At 38.2% G+C, this 24,843-nt stretch overlaps 1 protein-coding gene across 2 annotated transcripts in view; it reads left to right on the top strand.

The window, feature by feature from the left end:
• Positions 1–24,843, top strand: part of orc3 (origin recognition complex, subunit 3) — a 70,147-nt gene that overhangs the window by 28,742 nt on the left and 16,562 nt on the right. For both annotated transcript variants that reach the window (XM_077238675.1, XM_077238676.1), the window contains exons 12-15: positions 4,821–4,937; positions 12,104–12,183; positions 19,136–19,269; positions 20,826–20,905. In XM_077238675.1, coding sequence (XP_077094790.1) covers positions 4,821–4,937; positions 12,104–12,183; positions 19,136–19,269; positions 20,826–20,905 — 411 coding nt within the window. The remainder of the gene's footprint in view (positions 1–4,820; positions 4,938–12,103; positions 12,184–19,135; positions 19,270–20,825; positions 20,906–24,843) is intronic.

Raw genomic sequence — 24,843 nt, 5'->3', positions numbered from 1 at the left:
AATAACAACATTACAATATTTTAATGATATAAGTAAAAATATAATAAATATTTAATATAGTTGTCACAATCTGTGCTCGAACTCGGGTCTCAGGTATGGTGAGTTTAGAGATCTATCACTTAGTCACAGATGAGGTAATGTTGGACCCAAATGAAACACTCAAGGCAATACTCCAGGCCAAGTAGATTTATTTAATAAAAATTGTACTTTGTAAGTCAAAAGAAATCCAACAAAAGTTCTTCTCAGAAAGAGGTATTAATAACAGTAGTGATAATGAAAACAATCACAGGAGAGAACTAAAATAACTAAACCAGGGGAGAAAAACAAAATCAAATAACTAAGAACACCTTACTTGGGATATGTATGGTGCCCTGGTGGCCTTTATACAGTAGCCAGCACAAATCTCAAACGTGATTTATCATTTACACTAGATGTTGTTACATTAAGCACCAACACTTCAAAAGATTTACATTTGAAACTAGACTTCTTAGTAATTCTGAAAATATTACTATAAATTACAGCAACACCTCCCCCTTTGCCTTTCAGACAAGGTTCATGTTTATAACCGTAATCTTGTAGGGTGGACTCATTTAAAGTAATGTAATTGTTTAGTTTTAGCCAGGTTTCTGTCAAACACAGCACATCTAGGTTATAGTCTGTAATCATATCATTAACAATAAGTGCTTTTGAAGTAAGGGATTGAATATTCAGCAACCCAAGCTTTATCATTTGTTCATTTGTATTAAATCTGTTTTTATTTGTTGAACATCAATTAAATTTTTCCCCTTAGATGGGTTTGGAAGTTTTTTGTATTTCCTAATTCAGGGAACAGACACAGTCTCTATATGATGATATCTAGGTTAGGGATGGCGAAAACTAAAAACTTTCTTGACTGACCACCTAGTCTCATTAGCCAGTTGAAACCGATTAGTTTAAAATATGCCACGCTATTTGAAATAACAGCCATTTCGAGCCGCGCGCCTGCAATTTCGCAACTCTGTTGCATCTCTCTGCGTCCCGCACGCGCGCACACACACACACACACACACACACACACACACACACACACACACACACACACACACACACACACACACACACACACACACACACACACACACACACACACACACACACACACACACACACTGCCCCAGGGCCGCCCTTCCACTCAAATCACTTTTTTTAAATCCCCTACAGCGCGAAACATGAGTCCCGCAAACTTGGTGCCGAGGAGCTTGTATGTAATCAGAGGACAAATGGCTCCTTAGTTTCGAAATGGTTTGGTTACAAGGTGATCGCGTTGAAAGTAAAGGCGTTAGTCTAGCGTTAGAAGCTCATTTGAAACATTGCCGCGACTCATTTAAGAAAATGACAGCTCTGAAGAGACGCCGCTTTAGTTTGAGGTAGTGCTAACAATAATAAAGAAAGATGATCATCATCACCTTATCTCTTACCACTGAAATGTAGATGTAATGTATTTCCAAATCTAAGCCCATCTTATGCAGAATGTTGCCTAATAGACTGCAACACGATAAAACCAATGGAAAAAACAGGCACCTTCAGAATGCGTAAAAGACGCACCGGCCAAGGCAGGTCTAACTCACTGTGTGCCTTTGTAGAATTACAAATTATATTTAAATGTTTAATTTAGATTTCCAATACAATAGTATTTTATATTGAGCAAGTTTATAGATGATGAGACCAGGAAATCTCTAAACGGTAGGGGTTCCCAGCGGGATATTCCTGACTGTCCCGTCTCAATACGAGAAGGCTAGGCTTTTCCTGTTCTCATTGTTTTACCGGGTGAAGAGTCATGCTGAGCATTTTTGAACACCTGCTATTTTATTAATGAGACCTTTGTCTTGGAGCTCTTATCTCAGTGCGAGAAGTCCTGCACCGTTCTGTTCTCATGTCTCAGCTCATTTACATGCTTTGTTCATCACAATGTAATCCCTCCCCCTTGAAATGTATATAAACTAGTACAGTGTAGAGTTCCCTTAGTTAGACTTGACTTGACTTTTGATTTTGGACGAAGCAGACTACAGCAAATAAAGAATCCTGCTTAAACAAGTCTCCTGGTTTTCGCTTCTGAGTTTTTCTACACTGAAGACGGAAGAAGTTTACAACACCTTCTAATAACGGACAGAACAAGTCGCGTTTTCAGGTGATGCATCATAGATGATGTAGGCCTACTGTATTTAAGCACTGTATCACACAAGTTGCAACTTACATCTGTGTCATTCTTTTTGGTGAAATGGTCCCACACACTACTTTCTTTGCACGCTTCATCCTGTCGTCTGCCCTGACTCTAACCTCGAGTGTTTTAGCCTGTAGCCTTTACTTTTCGCAAACCTTGTGAGCGCGCAAACCCAAACGTTGTGACCTCGCGCCAAATGTTTTTATTGGTTTATTAAGTACAAACAGGCGAGTTATGAAAAATTGAGTGTGAGGGATTTGTTCACTTCACACAAAAATATCTTGGAATGAGATTCCTAACTGTAGTAGCGTTTAGTCCACTGTCTATAATCCTGCAACATCTCGACAGACCAGGGACTTATGCAAGGATCCTCTTTGTGGACTTCAGTTCGGCCTTCAATACCATCATGCCTGGTCTTCTCACAGCCAAACTGACCCAGCTCTCCATACCATCCTCGATCTGTCAGTGGATCACCAGCTTCCTGACGGACCGGCAGCATCGCTATTAATCCCACATGTGATGTGAGACTGGGGAAACACACATCCAAGACAATCACAATCAGCACCGGAGCCCCCCAAGGGTGCGTTCTCTCCCCACTGCTCTTCTCCCTGTACACTAATGACTGCACTTCTAAAGACCCCACTGTCAAGCTCCTGAAATTTGCAGACGACACCACTGTCATCGGTCTCATCCAAAACGGTGACGAGTCTGCTTACAGACTGGAGGTTGAACAGCTGGCTGCCTGGTGCAGTTATAACAACCTTGAGCTGAACACGCTCAAAACAGTGGAGATGATCGTGGACTTCAGGAGGAACAGCCCAGCACTCCCCCCACTCACCATCATGAACAGCACTGTGGAAGCAGTGGAGTCATTCAGGTTCCTGGGCACTATCATCTCTCAGGACCTGAAGTGGGACAATCACATTGACTCCACTGTGAAAAAGGCCCAGCAGAGACTGTACTTCCTTCGCCAACTGAGGAAGTTCAACCTGCCACAGGATCTGCTGATTCAGTTCTACTCAGCCGTCATTGAGTCTGTCTTGTGCGCTTCCATCACTGTCTGGTTTGGTTCAGCTACCAAATCAGACATCAGGAGACTACAACGGACAGTCCGGACTGCGGAGAGGATCATTGGTGCCCCCCTGCCAACCCTCCAGGACCTGTACTCTTCCAGAGTGAGGAAGAGAGCAGGTAAAATCATCACAGACTCCACTCACCCTGGACACCACCTGTTTGAACTGTTACCGTCAAGACGGAGACTCAGATCACTGGCCACAAGAACATCTCGGCACAGGAACAGTTTCTTCCCACAGGCCATTTCCCTCCTGAACAGTTAACACTCCTCCCAAGGCATATGCCTGTAAGTGCAATACTCCCACTGTTTAGTGCAATATCCTACAACTCAGGTGATACTTATATGTAGATTTATTTATTTATAATATTCAAAACACTGTAAATAGGTTCATAATCTGTAAATCTGAAAATGTCTATTCTGACTAAACCAAACTGTGATAGTTTTATTCTCATATATTTATATTTATATTTTTATTTTTTTTATTCTTATAATTTGTAGTATTATGTTTCATGTTTCATGTTGTATTTGTATTTGTATAGTTCACTGGAAGCCTCAGTACCAAAACAAATTCCTTGTGTGTGCAAGCACACTTGGCAATAAAGCTCTTTCTGATTCTGATTCTGATAATAGCCTAAATTAGAGATTAACGTTGATACGGTCAACCATCGGTCAAACGGTCATCGGTTAGCATCCCTAATCTGGGTGAAAGAGCCTCTATGTGATTGGATTTATCTGACCTTGGTGATGAGAGGCAGCTAGCAGACGGTCGGTCGGTTTGTCATGTTCCCAGATTGTCATGTTTGAGCTCTAAGACTGTGGAATATTACTAGAGAGAAGAGCTGCACCATCACAGAAAGGAGGAATACCATTTATTTTCAACAGGTCAGGTCTGCCATAACAACTTTTCCAATTGTGTATGAACACACCTCTTTAACATTAATTTTAGTGATCTGCGACTGGCGAAGTCGAACATCATTAGTGTCGAGGTGAATAATAATCTTCTTGTGATCTTCTTCTACCTGCAATGTGACACGCTCCAAAAACAAGTTCACAGAAAGGAAACAGAGATGGCAGAAAGCAGCATTCTGTTTGTTTTCTTTATTTTACAAAAATACAATGTTTTTTGTTTATTCTGAATGTACACAAATAAAAGTAGACCCTTTACAGTTTCAAATGATGTTGAAGTATTTTAAGTTAAAATACAGTAAACCAAACATATAAATGACTATTTTAAGTTTTTTCCACTGTTATGAGGAATATGAATGTGTCGGCGAATTTGTCATGATTACATAACACCTGTTACCTGTAATGTTACCCCAACACTACTTGCCTGAATTATGAACTTTGTGTCTATGGATTCTTTGGGTCATGCTGTATCCATTGGTTTTGGTTACACTAACAAAACGAAAGTAAAAAAGTCGTATATGCAGAGTTTTGGTTTGTGACACGCTCCAAAATCAAGATTAAAAGGGCAATCTTGTTTGTTTTCTTTATTTTGTATACAAGCAATAAACCAATCTTCTTTTGTGATTTATGTCTTTTCAGGATGTATGTCAAAAATTACTGAAAAACCTCCATAAATACCACAAAAATTACTGTCCAATTCTTCAATGTCTGCACACTTTGACATCATTACTGCCTAAGTTTCCTCTCGGAAAGCACGTAAGTAGACCTTTTGGCAGCACTTTTTCTAAACATTGTCTTTAGTACACATTACATGTACTTAATAGTAATTACAGTAAATTATGCATAATTACATGCCACTAAACCCGGTAACACTTTATTTTAATATTTCCTTATTACACGTTACATGTATTTACTATAGTAATAACTACAAATTAGGCATAATTACCTGCAACTAACCCTCACCCAAACCTTAAAGGAGAACTCCGGCGCAAAATGAGCCTGGGGTGTAATAACACATTGGTACCGTGTCGACTTTTCTCTGGGATTTGTTTTCATGATAATCGAGTGTAAAGAGTTTTATCTCTAAAAACTATTTAGCTTATAACGCTAGTATATGGGGCATATAATAAGTAAAAAGAGATCGCTAGTTAATACCACTAACAAGGCTCCGACTCCGGTTCAAATTGGTATGGTTGCACAGATGTGTCCTCAGAGACTCCCGCTGACATTCTTCCAAAATATACCCTCAACTGTTGTCAAGGCAACACTCAACGTGCAGTTGTGTCAAAACCAAAACGCCCCACAGAACAAAGGGGCGGAGTGAGCAAGGCTCATTATCATTTAAAGGCATATGCACTGAAACGGCGTGCTGAAAACAGAGCTGTGTTTGACCAGGTAAAATTAGTGTTTTCTTATAATACTAATGAGAATTTTTAATAAAACTATATTACAAAGTTTTCATTTAGACCCTAAATATTCATATTAACTTGTACAAAAATGGCATTATATGACCCCTTTAAGTAAGTTAATGTACTTACTATAGGGTTAGGATTAGGGTTTGGTTTTGTTTAGGGTTAGTTGCATGCAATTATGCATAATTTATAGCCATTACTAAACTAACTATACAGTGGGGGAAATAAGTATTTGACCCCTTGCTGATATTGCAGGTTTGCCCACTTACAAAGAATGCAACAATCTATAATTTTAATCATATGTACATTCTAACAGTGAAAGACAGAATCCCCCCAAAAATTCCAGAAAATCTCATCATATGAATTTATTTAACTTGATAATTATCTGATGAGGAAAAACAAGTATTTGACCCCCTAGACAAACAGCATGTTAATATTTTGTAGAAAAGCCCTTATTGGCCAGCACAGATGTCAAACGCTTTTTATAGTTGGTGACAAGGTTTGTGCACATTTCGGCAGGGATGTTGGCCCAGTCCTCCCTGCAGACAGCCTCCAAATCTTTCAGGTTCCGAGGTTGTCGCCTGGCAACTCGAATTTTAAGCTCCCTCCAAAGATTTTCAATTGGATTCAGGTCTGGAGACTGGCTAGGTCACTCCAGAACCTTGATGTGCTGCTTCTTCAGCCACTCTTTTGTTGCTTTGGCAGTGTGCTTAGGGTCGTTGTCGTGCTGAAACACCCATCCTCGACCCATCTTCAGCTCTCTCACTGAGGGAAGGAGATGTTGGTCCAGAATTCCACGATACATGGCCCCGTCCAATAGGGCTGGGTAAAAAATATCGATTTCTCGATTTTAATCGATTCTGATTTTTACGAACCGATATCGATTCTTAAATCCCAAGAATCGATTAGTCATCCTGTTTTCCATTGATGAATGAATGAAACATAGCACACATCCCATCCAATAAACGCAATAATCTGTGTGCTTTGTTACTATTGATATGAAACAAAGTCTCAGATTTCAAATTATCGCTCTGACGCGCGCAGCTCAGCTCAAGAGAATCAGCAGCGCCGAGCACACATGATCTTCTCTTCCGCCTTAATATTACCAGTTGCAGCGTGACATAAACAAGAATGAGCATCTGAAAGTGTGTTAAAAGACAGAGTACAACTTGTCGAAATCCTTATAGTTACATGGAATCGCTCAATCAGTGTTTCAACCGTGGAAAGACGTCAGTGAAAAGCAAGTATAGGCTACAATGTCATGAAACGTCACATCACATTTACCTCAGAAAAACCATACCCAGTGACCGGCATGAACTCGTTAGTCAGCTAGAAAAAGTAACTCTAGAGAGGAGCATTTTGCTACATATATGCACCTGCACCATAATACATATTCATTATAATTGTTTTATGTTCTTCAATATTTAATGCATGTCTGAATAAATCTGGCAAGTTTTTATGACAGCCACCATTTAAATGTTTATATTTCATATAACTTTATTATTAGAAAATAAATAAAAGAGTAATTTAAGTTTTTGTATACAAATCAGTAAATCTTTACCTTCAATATTAGGCTATACTAGGCTAATGAAACAATTTTAATGATACAACTGACTCCCATAGTTTACAGCATTGGTTAAGAGATTTGTTTTCCTTTAGAAAATTTGCCATGTATTGTACCTGATATCCAAAATAATCAATATTGAATTGAATCGAATCGGAATCGAAATCGAATCGAATTGCAAGCTTGTGAATCGAAATCGAATCGAATTGTGTAATTTGTGTCAATACCCAGCCCTACCGTCCATCCTCCCCTCAATACGATGGAGTTGTCCCGTCCCCTTGGCTGAAAAGCACCCCCAAAGCATGATGTTGCCACTAGGGGTGTCCATGGTTAACCGATTAACCGTTAAAAATTGCGTAACCGAGTGAAACATTTTGCTCGGGTAAGTGGCGTCAATGGCGTGCATTGAATTTAGTTGTAATACATTTTTTCACCGCCAGAGCGCTCCCAGACATTTGAATTGTCCACAAGAAGTTCACTTTTCATAATTTTAAGGCCGTAAATAGGCTTTCATTTATCAAATAGTGTAATGTCTTAATTTTAGTTTGAATAGGTCTTAAATTAAGGAAAGACGAGGTGTATTCACCTTGCTGAGGGGGATGTGATCAAAGCCTGGATTGGAGCGAAAGCACGTTCCTCTCTCCACTCTAAGCATTCTGTAATCACTTCGCTAACAGTCCACTCCTGGTTTTCAATTCCCGCTCACAGAAAAAAACTAACATGTAAAAAGACCGCTTACAAGTAAACATTTTTTTAATAGTTGGTTGGGATGAGTAGCCTAACTGAGTAGCCTATTTAATTGGAATATCAAATAGGTTGTGCGATTATTTAAAAATCGGTGCTGAAAAATTTCGGTGCTGACGCGTTCATGTAATGTAGCCTGGGTTGCGCTGCCAATAACCTAAAAGCTGTCAAAAAGAACAGGCAAAAGTAATGATTATGAATATGTCAAATATAGCAAGGAGACATTTTAATTGTTTCCAGGCTCACTCAGCTGGAAAGATGAAGTTGACAATGCTGATTCGCGATCTTCGCAGTGAACGCGCCAGAGAGAAATGCACTTTTCATACGGATTACATAAGCAGAGAGCAGTCTGTTTTCTTTCGTTTTGAATTGTTGTGTTTAAAAGTAGACATTTCAATATAGATTTATTTATCAGGTCTGTGAGACAACTAGGCTACCTTATAGCCTACGCTGAGTTTCGGAATTCGTTTATGAGATGAGCTCCAGTTCACGCGCCGGCGGCTCCGTATTATCTAATGTCTGCTATATTTACTTATTTCCAGGTAATTGGTTGATGAAACATTGATTAAAATTAAGATACAATTAATACAAAACGAAATTCACTGTTAACCTTCAAGGCCACTTTTGAAAAATCCCCAGAAATGGCATACCCAAACTTAAACAGATACAGTTCATGAACCCTTTGCACTAAAAGCACAAGTATGATCTCATTTGAAAGCTGACACCTAGTAGTTTATTGTAAATGTAGAAATAATTATTGTCATAATGAAAAAAAAAATGTTTAAATAGCTTCAAAGTTTTGTAAAGTTATTAGAAATTTATTTTTATGAAACATCTTCATTAAAATAAAATTGATGTTGGCCCTGGAGCAATCTAGAAATGCACTGCAGCTAAAGCCATATGTGTGACCATTTTATATTTAAAATCTGCAAATGATAAGTCTAAAACTCTGTATTTAGTTAAATTTTTTTCAAGATCATGTCAAATTACTTTATTTTGATTAGACTCTAAAATGCAAACTGATGTTTAGTCATCTTCTGAGTCATCTATTCAGTCTATTGTCTCTATTATTTTGTGGTGCAAACGAGCCCCATTCAGTGTGAGTCTCTCCCTGCACACATTTACACCTCTCCAGACTGGTTATGGCTCTAAATATGCATTTCTTTTGTCTGCATTATAGCTACTAACGACTGGCTATTCACAGGCTATTCATAGGGTTTCAAACCCTAATTTCTTTTATCAAAGTTCTCACTAAATATTTGAAACTGGTATCAAATGCACTGAAACATTTCAGTAAGCATTCCTATTTAGAAAAAAATCATAAAACAATAACTGCTGGTGGCAGGTGCACCTGGGCTAGCTAGCATGTTAGCTTAGCACACCATCAATACACGACCATTTATGAGATTTAAACCATGTTTGTGCTCCAAACTTACTTTATAACGCAAGTCGAGTGTTTTAAATAATCTTCTGTGATCTAATTTGGCTTCAGATAAAAAAAAATCCGACGGAAAATTTATTATTTTTAGTGTTCTGCACGATGATGAAATCTATATCGATTAGCATTACATTATAAATATAATCTATTATTATGAAATACCTGGCATGGCTTGAAGAACACAGGTAACTCAAATATCATTGCAATCATGTTTATTGTCTTCAAAACATCTTTATCTGCATGTTACAGCGATCTCTGTCAGCTACTTTCTGTATCAGTGACGTCCTGGAATGTCACATGACTATGGGTCTTCTTCGTGGTCCATATATGGACTGTTATTGTGCATATAGCGCCCTCAGGCTATTGGTATGAATTGAAAACACAGCACATCTCAGTAAGAAGCGATCATAATGATTACATCGACGCATTTGGGTATAAATTCAATTAATATTATTCCTGTCTATAGAAATATGATGTGAATCTATGAGAATATATCAATATTTCTCCAAGTCTGCACATTTTTGAGCTAAAGCCCTGAGGGACGATGTTTTGCGAATCGCTGTCATGACGACAGCACGGAGTGTTTTTTTATGAATGGACCAGCTGACGATCATAATTCATATTAAAGGTATCGACTCATTTTTTCATTTCATAACTCCTGACACAAATTAAGACATAACTGTCACTAAGTTTCTCAGAATACAATAGTGGTCAAATACTGAATCTTGAGTATTATATCTTTTTAATGATGTATAGTTTGTCAAGGTATAACATTAATCTGATAGTAAATTTGAACTAAATAAAAAAAAAACCGCTTCAGTGCGCCGACGCTCTGGCAAAGGTTAACAGGTTAAAGAAAGGCTTTGTGCATTCTGTTTGAGGTCTCTGTGAAAGTTTTAGTGCCGCTTCCAGAACTGCCACGTCCAATTGTTTGTTCCATATAAATGCGAACACGAAATATAAAATAAAATGAATATTTTATGTTCTGGGGAGAACTGACCCTTCTTCATTCGGCAGTAGTACTTTTGGTTTGTGCAGTGTAATTCACAGAATTAGGTAGCCTAAAACAATATTTTGCCACCTAAAAGTTAAAGATGTTTTGTGCAGTTATTAAAGGTGTTAAAAATGAACTACCCCTTTCTCGTGTGTCTGTATCTCGGGGTTGCGGCGCGTACACTATGGTTAACCGAGTATTAACCGCTATAGGGCCTCGATTAACGGTTAATGAAAAACTTGAAAACGTGCAGCCCTAGTTGCCACCACGATGCTTGACGGTGGGGATGGTATTCTTTGGGTTGTACTCTGTGTTCTTTGCCCTCCAAACACGACGAGTTGAGTTGAGGCCAAAAAGTTCTATATTGGTCTCATCTGACCACATCACCTTCTTCCAGTCCTCTTCTGAGTTATCCAGGTGGTGAATGGCGAACTTCATGCGGGCCTGTACATGTTTCTTCTTGAGCAGGGGGACCTTGCGTGCGCTGCAGGATTTCAATCCATGACGGCGTAGTGTGTTACCAACCGTTTCTTTTGTAACTGTGGTCCCAGCTGCCTTCAGTTGATTCATCAGTTCCCCCCTTGTGGTTTTGGGATGATTCCTCACCGTTCGCATGATCAGGGACACCCCACGAGGCGAGATCTTGTGTGGAGGCCCAGACCGAGGTAGGTTGGCGGTGGTGTGGTGCTTCTTCCATTTCCTGATAACTGCACCGACAGTTGATCTTTTCTCTCCAAGTTGCCTTCCGATTCTCTTGTAGCCCAGCCTTATGCAGATCAACAATCTTGTCCCTGATATCCGTAGAAAGCTCTTTGGTCTTGCCCATGGTGGTGATGTTGGATGCTGGTTGTTTGGGTGTTGACAGGTGTATTTTATACAGGTAACGAGGTGAGGCAGGTGTATTTGATGTAGATAATTGGTTGGGATTGGGGCTGTGTCTTAAAGAAAGACTAAGTGGCTTGTAGGAGCCAGAATACTTGCTGTTTGGTAGGGGGTCATATACTTGTTTTTCCTCATCAGATGGTTATCAATTTTTATTAATTCATATGATGTGATTTTCTGGAATTTTCACTGTCTTTCACTGTTAGACACTGTTTCAACAGTGTCTTTCACTGTTAGAATTTACATATGATTAAAATTATAGATCGTCGCATTCTTTCTAAGTGGGCAAACCTGCAAAATCAGCAAGGGGTCAAATACTTATTTCCCCCACTGTATGTAACGTAATAGTGACACTGTAAAATGAAGGGTTACCGGTAACCCCAAACCCAAACTTTATAGTAAGTACATGTTAATTAATATTACTCAGTATTTAAACCAAATGAAGTGACCAAGTAATCATTTACTTCCAAGACAAAATGGTCAAATTATCTTTTCTTTTTCAGAACACGATGTAGATTGTATAGTATAAATATAATCAAGATGTACTACATTTGTCATGTTGCCGTTGTCATGTGGCCAACCAGTCTCTGTCTTGATTCACATATTTTTGGCAGAAATTCGGACACTGTTACTGTTAAATTTATATTGTAAAACCAAACAATTTATGGTTTGTTGATCCTGTCAAACAAGGATTTATTGGATATCATGCAGTGAATCTAAAAAAAGCATAAAACAGGACACTGGTGTCCCGTTAAACATTAATAGGTACATTTTGCTTGAAAAAAAGTTTGATTTTTATATATATATATATATATATATATACACACTTTTTTTCAGCTGAAGTAAGAACTAAAGACAATGGCTAGTGTTTAATGTTTTTGTGCTTAGATACGAGAACTCCATGTATCCTGCATTGAGAAGAATCTGTGGGAGACAGAGGAATATGACTCAGCCATGCAACTTCTGAGGTAACCCAGTCTACTAACCTGTCAGAAATTACCTTTTGTCTTTTTAGTTAAATTATTTTTTATTTTGGATGGAATTATAGTCTGAATCTAAAAAAAGAGTCTGAGTGTTGTTTTTTTTACCATGTGATCGCGGTTGGTGTCCACCTGAGTTGACGTCAAGCATGCTTGCTTAACATGCAGGAACCAGTGAGGTTCATTCTCGCATGTTACACCAGCACGTTTGAGCTTCTGCAAGAACCAATGAAACTTGTCTTTGCGTGAGTAAGGTTGGCCGTCACCATTGCTTTTTCAATGATGTATTGAATATCCGATCTGTCTTCTTGACAGACGCAAATGCACGCTTCCTATTTATATCAGATTTATTTCCACATATGAATAAGGCCTGAAACTAATCTGAGAATATCGGAATCCATGTGCTTTTTTCCTGCTTACACATTTGTGTGTCAATTCCAAACAGTGCCACATGGGAGGAAAAAAACAGAATTAGGTCACTCCTAAATTACTAAGACCAAATCACAAATAATCCCAAAATGGCTACTGCTGGAAATACTCCTCAGCAATTCGCCCAAAAACACTGTACGCCATTGAGGCAATAGCGATAGAGCCTTGGGTGCTGAGAAAATTCATTTTCTTCATAGATGCAATAAATATTTTGATTTATAGATTTTAATCTGCGATGACATAACATAAAGGTTCATTTATGTACAGACGAAATGCATTGAATGATGGAGAATAAAACTTTGTGGTCAAGTTAAAAAATAAAGTCCTACATTTTAGAATCTTTATTTGAATATGACAACATTTTTATTTTCAAATCGTTGTTTGAATATGGCAACGTGATCCCTCGTTCTACACTATTTCTATGATTAAATCACTGACAGAGACTCCTCCCCTATTAGCTTATCAATGTGGTCATAGTTAGTAAGTGTGTTGACATCATCCATAGCAACGAGGTCAACCCCACCCTTTCTCTTAGCTTAAGACTTCTCTCAGGAGCTTTGTAAATAGGTTTTAAGAGGAAACTCTTACCTAAGAACTTTTACTGCTATTTGGGAGAACTCTTAGTTGTAGGGCTGAGCGATATGGCCTAAAAAAGGCAATTTTTTGTACAAAATAAATCCGATTTACGATTTAAATCGGCCCCCCACCCCACACACACCCCACACACACACACACACACACATTTAAAATCAATCTGCAGATGACAAAGAAATTGTTCAAAACAAGTTTTAACTTTATTTTGATTTTCCCTTCTGGGATTTGATCTGGATTTCCCCCTTGGGGTTAAAGTGCAATCAGAAACAATAAGCCAAAAAGACAAGATGGCAGGCCCTGCCTTTGTAAACAGTGAAAATGTAACATAAAATGGTTGGATTGGGATTGGGTGGATGAAGAAAAAAAAAAAAAGAAAAAAACTTACATCACAATAAGTGTATTGTGATTGTCAAAACATTTGATAATTAAACAGAATTTTATTAAGTTTAGTGACAACACAATGTTTACATGGTACAGTGACTGGTATGCTACTGTTTTTATTATTGCTTGACACAAATTTCACAATTTCAATTAAATTCTTGTGATTTGATTCTGATCTTGATTCAATATCAATTCCTTTGGATGAATATTAAGTACAGTAGATTTGTTAATGTTATATGTACATTTTTATTCCCAAAAAATCTAATGCTGTCAACGTACAGAGCCCTGTCAGTGTCACAAACTGCTCTGAGACAAGGTTGAGGATCCAAATGCAGTTTAATAGAGTAATCCAGAATCGTGGTCAAACATAGGCAAAGGGTCAAGCACAGGAAGGCAGTCCAAACAAACAAAACACACAAAGTTTGGAACAAAGCAAACTGATAATCCAGAGGCAGGCAGAGTCCAAAATCCGAAATACAGGGAACCAGAGAAATGCTCAGAAATGCAGTGCAACAACATACAAAACTACGCAGTGACTGAATGTGAAAACAAGGCTTATAAGGGGTGAGCTAAACAAGTTAATGACAAACAGGTGAATGTGATCAGTGATGATGAGTCCAGGCAATGAATGAGTTATGGGAAATGTAGTTGTGAGGGAAAAACAAAAAACTGAAGTGGAGTGCCCTCTGGTGGCTCTAAAGGGCACTCCAGCTGATGACCGTTACAGTCAGCTGGTATTATTATTAAAGGTTAAAAATAACATCTCAAATTAAATATTATGCGTTTTTTATAATAACAACGTTATAATATTTTAATGATACAGATAAAAATATAATAAATATGTAATATGGTTATCATATTTAGCAAAATACTCCTCTCTATAGCAATTTTTTTTAAGTTCAACTAACGTGCTATGGTAATTAAATGCCTTTCCTGAGGTAACTTAAATGTAACATTATGTGACATTGTTCTACAGCTGTTTTATGGACCTCTTTCCGTGGTTGGAAAAACAATCATCGATCGATTTTATTACATTTCAGTAAGTTGAACTGTATCTTTCAAATTACCAATTGATCATTCGTGTTTATTTACTGTTAACTAGTAGAAGAGTAAAGAGTAACAAATGATCGGTTCACGTGCTGCTTGAACTCTGTCAGCGATCTGTCACGTCACATTTACAAGCGCCAAAATGGTGTTTATTGTTTTATTGTTTATTGTATATTGTTCGTAATTAAATTGACAGAATCTGAGAGCTGAGAATTTGTTTCATATCAATAGTAACCTTCTCTGTCTTGTCTGTTGGTGTCAGTGTCCTCTTTGCTTCGTGATTTTTCTCTTCTCTCAGAAAATGGATGTGTGGCGTGAGAGCGTGTAAAAAGGGACAATTGCGTGTGTCTCACGGTGAATTCGTGAGAGTTGGCAGCCCTGCGGATTCAGTTTGTAAATGTTTTTGGCGGGTGTGCTTGTGCTGCCACGATCTTGTTCATGTTGTTATTGTGTCATTCTCTATGGCAGTGGTTCCCAAACCTGTCCTGGAGTACCCCCAACACGCAGGGCGAGACGACCACCATTCAACCCGAAAAGAGTCATATAACCATACCAATAACTCCGAAGCTGTTCAGTTAAGCTAAAAAAACTGCATAGTGCTGCTTTAAACAAAATTAATGGTGGCAGCAAGTATAGGCTGTCAGTGCACTGATTCAATAGACATAGGCCTAATCTTTTTCTTTCTCAACCGTTTAAGACAAAACCGACTGTTTACGGGGATATTTGAACTTGAAAAAAGGTGCGTGTCTTTCCATGGTTGAAACAACAATTCTTCTGATGTTTATTCATGTTTATTTGATACTATAAATTAACTAGAAGGATAATTGTGAGATATAATTCTGTGTGTAGGCCTATTTGTCCGTGCACTATGTGAGCGGCAGCTCTTTGCGCGCTTTGTATGAGAGTGCAGCTCATAAAACAGTGTGCATGCAGAAGTGTTCTTTCGTCTTGCGCTTAAAGAATGCTATTAATAAGAATGGATTTTCTATTTCTAATCCTACTAACTAGCCTATAAAAATATTTCATTCATGTTATTGCATGTGAATAAATATGTGTATAACTATAGGGCTATGTGAAATATGTCATTTTATGATATTGGCGATTATCGTCCTGAAACAAACTGTTATAATCGACATTGTGATACTTGTGAGACATCGTTGATATACAATAATATCGTCTCATATCGCCCAGCCCTACTCAATAGACTACAAAAGCGATACGAATGGCACAAAAATATAGCACAATAAAATTGCATGATTAATCATTAAAGGGGAAATATCATGAAAATCTGACTTTTTTCGTGTTTTAGTGCTATAATCGGGTCCCCGGTGCATCTATCACCTATCACAGAAAGAGCTTGAAAGAGTCACACATGCTTTTGTTCTATCCCGCCTGGATTACTGTAATTCTTTATATGCAGGAATATCCCAGTTTTCCATTACGAGGCCTCAAATGGTTCAAAATGCTGACTGGGGTTTGCAAACATGAACATATTTCTCCTATTTTAAAGTCTCTGAACTGGTTGCCGGTGCGTCATAGTCAATTTAAAAATACTGTTTGTTTTTAAATCCTTAAATGGCCTTGCACCCTCTTATTTATCTGAACTTTTAACTTTGAACGTGCCTGGTAGGTGTCTACGGTCCACAAGCAGCTATAATCTGTCCCAACCATATGCACCACTAAAGTCGAGAGGGGATCGTGCTTTTGCAGTTGTCTGTCATAGGCTGAATAGGCTCCTTGTATCCTTGAGATCCTTGTCCTCTGTAGAGGAGTTTAAATTTAAAACCCTTGTCAAGGGTCGGCGTAACGGGGACTTGTACACTTTATTAAATGAAAAATAAAGAAACAAAAGAAAAGGTGTGCCACATGCGCCTTCACCGTAGACACGTCTAAAGCACAGTTGAAAAATACTCTTGCCTGCTCAGCTCTCAGTCCACTTTTATCAAACTCTTCCCGATGTGTAAACTCAGTCCATTCATAAAACTCTTTCCGATGTGTAACCTCAGTTCGTTTGTCAGCCAGCAGGTCGCGAGTGTTGGTACGAGTCCCCAGTCCTTCTCTCTCTCTCGCTCTCTTGCACAAGCCGGCTTTTATGCGGTCTCCCCATGCCAATTACTGCAATCAGACACAGGTGTTCGTCATTTTGCACTTGACCTACTTACTTATCGCTCAGCTCCTCCCTCACTCTCCCGCTGCAAACTCCGCAAAACCACGCCCCCCTCATCACAATAAGCCTAACAGATTTTGCTCCCCTTCTGACGTAGAAAGGGGATCTTATTATAATATTACCGCCCCTTAATCTGCACGTTTCCACCCACGCCGGCCATTTGGTTTCGCAAATTCTATCGCTGTGGCAAAAGTTCGAGCAAAGCATGCAAACTGTTCTGTCATTGCTGCACAGACGAGCACAGAACACTATTTGACCAAAAAATGTCACAGCTGTATTATAAAGACCTCAGGGAACTGTCAACTTGTGTAAAAGTTAAACATGACCGTAAATGCAAGTCGATGAGATGAATCGATGTAACTCCACAACCCCTCTATATTAATGTATGTATCCACTAACCATTCAGAAACATCCAGCTGTGTCTAAAAGTTGCAACCTTAGTCTCTCCGTAAGGCTGCACTCCCCTACTGGTTATTTCTGAGATTTTGGATGTGAGAATGGTGTGTTTTGTTATTGCCAGAGTATCCGAAGCTCATGTAAAGGATCCTCCCTCTTCTGAACGGGGGCAGGGAGCAGCAGCTCATTTGCATTTAAAGGGCAGATTTGACAAGCTATAATAAATGATCTGGGGGGTATTTTGAGCTGAAATTTCACAGGCACATTCTGGGGACACCATAGATTTATATTACATCTTGTGAAAAGGGGCATAATATGTAACCTTTAAAAGATTGCGATTTGGATTCAAACATCAACGCGATCTTACAGATTGCAAGACTTGATTTGGGTGTGCCTTATGAGGGAGACAGAAAATGTGCAGTGGGGGGACATGTTTGACATCTCTAAGACTCGAGAGTACAGATCTGTTAACTGAAGCAATCACAGGAGTTATAACAACACAATAAGGCAAGTGTAATCATGTGTGAGCAATCATTAATCAGACACATGGATGGAGCAACTTTGGGTGCTTTCACACTGGCAGTTTAATTCGTAAAGGGGCACGGTTCGCATGAAATATTGGTAATGTGAAAGCAGTCCTAGGGACTCGGGAGCGCACTGGGTCTATACAACACTTGAGTTTACTGAACCCAGGACTGTAGGAAGTGTTGTGAATTCAGTTGCACTGAAACTGTGGCGCGATTTGCGTGATTGTGAAAGCCACTCTGACTCGGTTGTGCAATTGTTCAGGTTTGTAATGACGTAAGTTGAATGTACATACTCCAGGGTTTGAAAGAATCAAATGAGTGTGACCAGCTGCTAGATCAACACTGCGGGTCTGGGAACTATCAGGCTCATACTTCGAGTGTATCAAATGTGCCCAGTGTGAAATCCCCCTTAAAACACAGACACTAAAGGTCCATTCCCACAGAACTTGTTTTTACATTCTACTGCGCTGCTTTTCCATTGTTTTTCTATGTAAACATGCACTAGATAGATGTGTTGGACCGTTACACTTGTCTTTGCAGTATCTAACGCATAAAATGGTGTTCTAAAAATGCAGCATTCAAGTTCATGCATCTATAGACCTTGCGTTTTTTTCATTCCACTGACCTAAACGGTAACCGCAAAAACATGTTCTCTGTCAGTGACCTCTAATACCGTATATTTTCCAGAATATAAAAGTCATGTTTGCATGCAAACACATTCACATCCAAGAATATTTATGATCAAACTAAAATGCAGTCAACCAAAGTTACAAGGCTCAAATGAAATTGTCTGTTGTACAGTATACTGTAGCTGTTCCGGTCAGCGTGACAACCACTCCACTGTGGTGGTACACCAAACAATGTGTTTTTTATGTGGCTATTGTGACATAAGTGAATTACAAAGCCTTGTTTACATAATAAATAATAGTTTAGCAACCATTTGTTACATTGTGAAAATATAAACCTTTGTTTTTGTTTTGTGCCGAGTGAAAGGGATGTGAGCCTATTCATTCGGATTAAGCTTTGTCTGCTTTGCGAGCAATTGTTTTTCCACAATTTTAACAATATTCCATGAATTATAACACTGGACTACACATGGAATTTCTTGTTTCTTTTCCCAAATCCTCACTCGCTTCTGTCCAGTGAGGTTTTTTTTTTTTAGTAAAAGGGTAATATTAATCTTCTAAATTGTGTGAAAAACGACTGAATCTTAAACATCTTTAGTTTTATTTTTGAATAACTAAACCTGGCTCTTGCTATGGACGTAGTCATAGAAGCTGGAATGTAAACACCTAATGTGTATGTGTGTTGTTTTATTTAGTTTTATGATTCAGTGGTTCCTGTATTTATTGGAGGAATTGCTCCAGTTTCAGTGTCACTCTTGATTATTTCTCCCCAGGATTCTTGCAAAAGATGAGCTTGTTGCAGCTTTAGAGAAGTGTGCTGAAGTTCTTAAATCTGCCAAAACCAAAAGAATTCAGAATGTTCTGCAACAATTGGAAGGTTTTATTGGCAGATTAGAAGCGCTGGAGGGTAAGTCAGTATGTGTTGTTTCCATCCAAGTTTCAAATGTATTTTATAGAAATAAACAGAATATCACAAACTATTTGCTTTTCCAAGTTTACAAAGTCAACATGACTTGAAAAGTCACATCACATCAAGCAATTTATTCTGTAAACATGTTTCCACGGTTGTTCATGCTCATTTTCTTATCTAATAAAACATGTATCCACCTCAAGTGACCGTCCTCAAGTCCCATGTATGTTCACTGTGTTAGCAGTGTATTCTTAACACTAGTATACATGTGGCATCACCAGTTGACAATTTTATCCACACACATCTCTTAGACTCAATTTGTATTCACATGAAGTTGCAGTACTCTGCTTTCTGCAAAACCTCACAATGGAAGGAGAATTAAGGCCCATTCACACCAAGGAGATCAGATATAATGATAATGTTTTAATAATCGTTCTAATTCTTTGAGAATAGAGAAGCCCACACAATAACAATAATGACACTGACAAATTATATCATTAGAATAACTTTTCATTTTTTTCCAACTGATAAAAACTTTGAAAGTCAATCAGAATACATCTGGTTTTAAAACCGCAGACAACATAACTGCAGTTCATGCTCATAATAAACAATGTTAAAGGCACACTATGCAGGAATTCCATTTTTGTCAAACAGCGACCCCTAGAGTCGCTGTAGAGTACTTGTATTTAACGTTACTGTCGTAAATACCACTCACGCAGAGCATCTCTGCACTTTATAAAGATAATAATAAAGTAGCCTACCGCGTTCGATGGCTTATAACGTTTTAACATGATTGCAGCTTAATTACAAGGGGGGCGAGACGGCCACCATTCAACCCGAAAAAAGTCATATAACCATTCCAGTAACTCCGAAGCTGTTCAGTTAAGCTAAAAAAACTGAATTGTTCCCTTTTAATGTCCGTTGGTTTGGGCTGATGATTGAGTAGATGTAAATATTTACAAAAATTATAGTGTTACAATAAATCCTTTTTGTCAGCATGTTACTGGGCAATTTTTTTATTATTTTTTTTCTCATTTACAAGGTTGGTGGGCATGGCCAGGTATCTCCCCGATGTAGTGTTAACAGCGATTTATAGGGAATTTTCCCAAAATTGAAAATTTAGTCTTTAAGAACTAGTCCGACCAACTAGCAGATTGCCAAAGAGTAGTCTTATTTTTATGATTCAGATAGACCAATCTACTGTTTTATGTAACTGACTTTTATGAAACTAAACTTAAAGTCTTGAAGCAAAAAATTTGATGAATAACTTGTAAGACTAGACAACGGGTCGGAACCTTTTTTTTTAGGGGGTTGTTTTCACTTCAATAACAGGGCATGCAAATAATGCACTTTTTGTTCCTTGTCGAGATCTTTAAGATATATAATATTTTATAATAGGAGTTCTTCTGTTATGTTGTATTTGGTTATTTAGAGTTTGTGTGGCAATAAGCCAGCCTGAGTTGCTTATAATTTGCAAAGAATTGAGTGTATTAAAAATGTAATCACTCGATGAACAGTAAATACCCGTAGTAATACATTGCTTTGCCTGTCAGGTGTCACTTCAGAAGATTTCACTGGGGATGGGGTCATCTTGGAGAAGAACAGAAGAACAGATCTCTTTCAGCTTCAAAAGGTAAAGTATTTGTTGTCTTATTTAGCTAAACTGGAATTTGTTTTTTCTAGCACATTTTACATGGATTTAAGAGTAGATTTAAAAATGTCCAATGATGGAGCAGACCGCACATGGTAGGGAAGACCATTCCCAAGCTTGGGCCGGGCCACAGACTATCACTAGGGTTGGCTATCGTTTTAATTTTAACGATTCCGATTTCGATTCCTTATTTCGATTTCAATAAGGTAAAAAAAAAACGTAGATATCATTCTCATTTAGTCTTATTGCCAAACATTTAATTGTAGCTGAATATCATGAACAAATATCAACAGGCTAAAGAACACTTACGCAAGGAACGTTTCCCTGTGGTTTAAAAATACCATAGAAAAACAATTAGCCTAACTAATATAGATTTCAAGCATTATTAAAGACAAACAATAAAAAAGAACAAATAAAAAATTAGCAATCGCAACAAATAGATACAACTGAACAAAGATATGATTGAAATAAATTGTTTTAAGATTTTCAGGTAAAGAAACTAATCAAATGTAAAATAACACTGCAGTTTATAAAAAAAATACATTACAGATATAGTTACAAAAGTTATTTAGTCAAGAACGAGTGAATTATCTCTTAGTCTTTTGTTGTTTGATTAGTGTTATTTTAGAGATGCCAGCAGGACGATTAGGGCCGTTACATAGTCAACGCATCGGTACGCATACGTGTCCGCAAGGCTACTCATCGCTACGCTTCTGCCACCATTATGCGTCGATGAGTAGCCAAATGTGTTGTCCTAGTTTTTGATGCGCGACGCACCGATGCACGCAATACTATGCGTTGTCGGTGCAGGCGACATTGCAAGTACTGTACATTAATTCAAGTATATTATGTTTACAGAAGAAGGTTTGAATACAATGGCGGGCGAAGAGGGAAAATTATGCGAGCTTATACGTATACATCCGCATTTATATGACCAAATTATATTGATCAAAATTTGGCGCCGACATCCTAAAGTACTGGAACTGTCTCTCCTCGTCCAGGCTTCGCATGGGAAGCACCAGAGACACAAACTCCCCATCCTGATCTCTTCTTCGGTTTAAAGAAGAATCTATCTCTGAGCCTATCTCTGCGCTGCCTGTTGCCGCCGATGTAAAATCAGCAATATGCACTCCTCTTCAGTTGCCATTTTGATCTGAATATAACGTGACCCGACTCTACTAATATCACCCGACTCTACTACCCCCTGTTGCGTGAGCGGTGTATTGAATTTCATGCATCGCCCGTGACGCTTGCGTCTGCTGTTTAGACTATGAAAGGGAGCGTGTCGCTCGCATTGCTTGCTCGCGTTGACTATGTAACAGCCTTAGGCGTGTGTGCAGCACAAAAAAGACAGCGCGCAAGTCGTCTCGCACTTGAATGGTTTAAAGTCATATTGAAATGCTCACAAAGGACTCGCTAAGAGTAGTCGAAATTTTAAATTTATAACAAGTATCCGATTCCTGACCTCAAGTATTCAATTCCAGAATTGGAATCGAATTTCGATTCCCAAACCTACCGATCACCCTTTAATTTGTAGTGACACAGTTAAGAGCAAGTGATTAGAAGATCTAAGTGCTCTAGCAGGACAGTATGGGACAAAAGGATCACTAATATTCCTTCGTGCACGGCCAGACAATAATACAAATATAAGGATTTTAAAATCAACTCTGAATTTAATGGGAAGCCAGTGGAGCGATGCTAAAATAGGGGTCTTTTTAGACCCAATCAAAAGTCTTACGGCCACATTTTGAACAAATTTCAATCATGACAAGGAAGATTGAGGGAGACCAGAATAAAGAGAGTTACAATAATCTAATTGTGATGTTACAAGTGCATGAATCACAACTTCTAAATCTTTGCCGAAGATTTAATAGAAAAGATTTCTCTAATAACGGCACTAATTTGTTTATCAAAAAATGGTGAAGTGTCAAAGATCACCCCAAGGTTTTTGTTTGCGTACATTGGTTGAGAGAGGATCTAACTGGGCTTCCAGAGCAGGGGAGCAATTTACAGGATAACCTAGAGTTAAAACCTCTGTTTTATCCTCATTTAGCTGCAAAAAACCTTACTACATTTCCCAATCTTCAGTCAATCTGACAGTGTGAAGTACTTAATATTCATGCTGGTTTGTGTTTATAATTACTAGCCACGTTTAATTGGACACCATTTGTTTCAGTCGGAATGAACATGACGTTTACATGAAATCTAAATAAAGGGATATGGTTGATGTGTGCGTTTGTGTCACAGACTTTAAAACATGCGCACAATGCATGAATATACAGAGATTCCCGCTGTTGCCGGATACTAACCATCCTCTTACTATAGCTTATTTTCTTTGTTTTAAAATGCAGACTTAAATATTTATCATTTATAATAATATTTATATTGATAATGATACGTCATTGCACGTCCACAGAACTTTCCAGTCTCAGTTTTCAATCCGATCAAGTGTTAATGTCCTATGAAACAGATTAGAAAAGGTTTAAACCACCCCTTACAATACGAATAAAATTTAAATCGGATTGGGCCATTCCATTCAGATTGAAGTGGTTACGTGATAATTAAAAAGAATTCCGACTGTGCTGTTATTCCAATTACAATCAGATTAGTGTAGTGTATGATGCGCACTGTTGCAACATACTTACGTGAGATTAAGTGATTTTGTCAACACGTCAAACACCTCAGATTTTTAACATCATGTGATTGTGCTACATTGACTAACAGATCAAATAAATTTTTAACGTTCACTTTGACACATCTTGTGTTGACAGCCTCATTTAGCAATGCGCATTTTTAGTTTTTAATTGTGACAATTCACTTGTTATATGTACTAGGGCTGTGCTCAGAATATCGATACAGCGATACATCGTCATGAACTCCTGACGATGCGCGTATCGATACTGTGGTGCTTTTGAATGTAGCCAGTTCAGGGCTCGTCGTGGGATTGCGGGTATTGCGCATAATTTGATTCATTCCCGCAGGTCTCCCACTTCCCGCAAACATTGATTCACTTTAGCATGTAGATTGTATTAGTAAATTAATCCACAATCATTTTAAAGCTTTCTGCGAGATGCAATTTCAAACAGCGTGAGTGTTCAACGGTGCTGCGTGTTCTCTCTCACCACAAGGCAAACGTCAAGCGCAGGCGGTGATGCTACACCCTCGCGTTTAGGAGTCGGGACATGACGGAAATGTCACTTGCACAATCGGGCCAGCATTGCATCGTGACTCAAGTTTACCATTTGCACGTCTTTTAAAGTCTTACCAGTTTAAACATTCAAGCGAATGAGTAACTTCAGTACTCGCACAACTTTTTAAAATTTAATTCAAAGATTTAAATCAATCTCAAAAGATTACAAATGCATTAATGCGCTTCATATGTCAGGATTTACGGCCATACAGCGTTGTCGAAAATACCGGCTTCTGACAATTGCTTCACGAGAGTGAGCCACGATACATATTACAACACGTCAGTTTTTAACAGAACAGCAATTCCCCGGTTGTATGATGAAGTTAAGCGAGACGTTCTGCTGTCACTCTCTTCTGCACAGAGAGTTTCACTCTTAATCCAGAGCAGGTCGATCAATTGTTGTTTCTGCATGAAAATCTGAAGATGTAATCATTAAAAATAATTTCAATGTAATGTGAAGAAATTACTTTGTTTGGTGCACATTCCAACACTTAAGACCAAACCGTTAAATACTAGGTGTTTGAGAAAACTAAGTTAAATTTAAGTTGTTACAGTTTTTGCTTTTATGGGATGTTTTAAGTTTTGTTTAGTCATTGAGCATTGAGCAACTATAATTGACACTATAATTGTAATTTCAGTTATTGAGGCAGAGACTTTAAAAGCAGAAGCTTTTTTGTGACAATTTTTTAATTTAATTTAACTCATTGTTTTTTTTAATGACGAAAACTAA

The sequence above is a fragment of the Siphateles boraxobius genome, unplaced genomic scaffold (genome assembly GCF_051911475.1).
Source record: "Siphateles boraxobius isolate OS27281-9 unplaced genomic scaffold, OSU_SipBor_1 22, whole genome shotgun sequence".
In the NCBI taxonomy this organism is placed as follows: Eukaryota; Metazoa; Chordata; class Actinopteri; order Cypriniformes; family Leuciscidae; genus Siphateles; species Siphateles boraxobius.
Note: the sequence above shows the minus strand (reverse complement) of the source record. Positions and strands in the feature narration are given on the sequence as shown.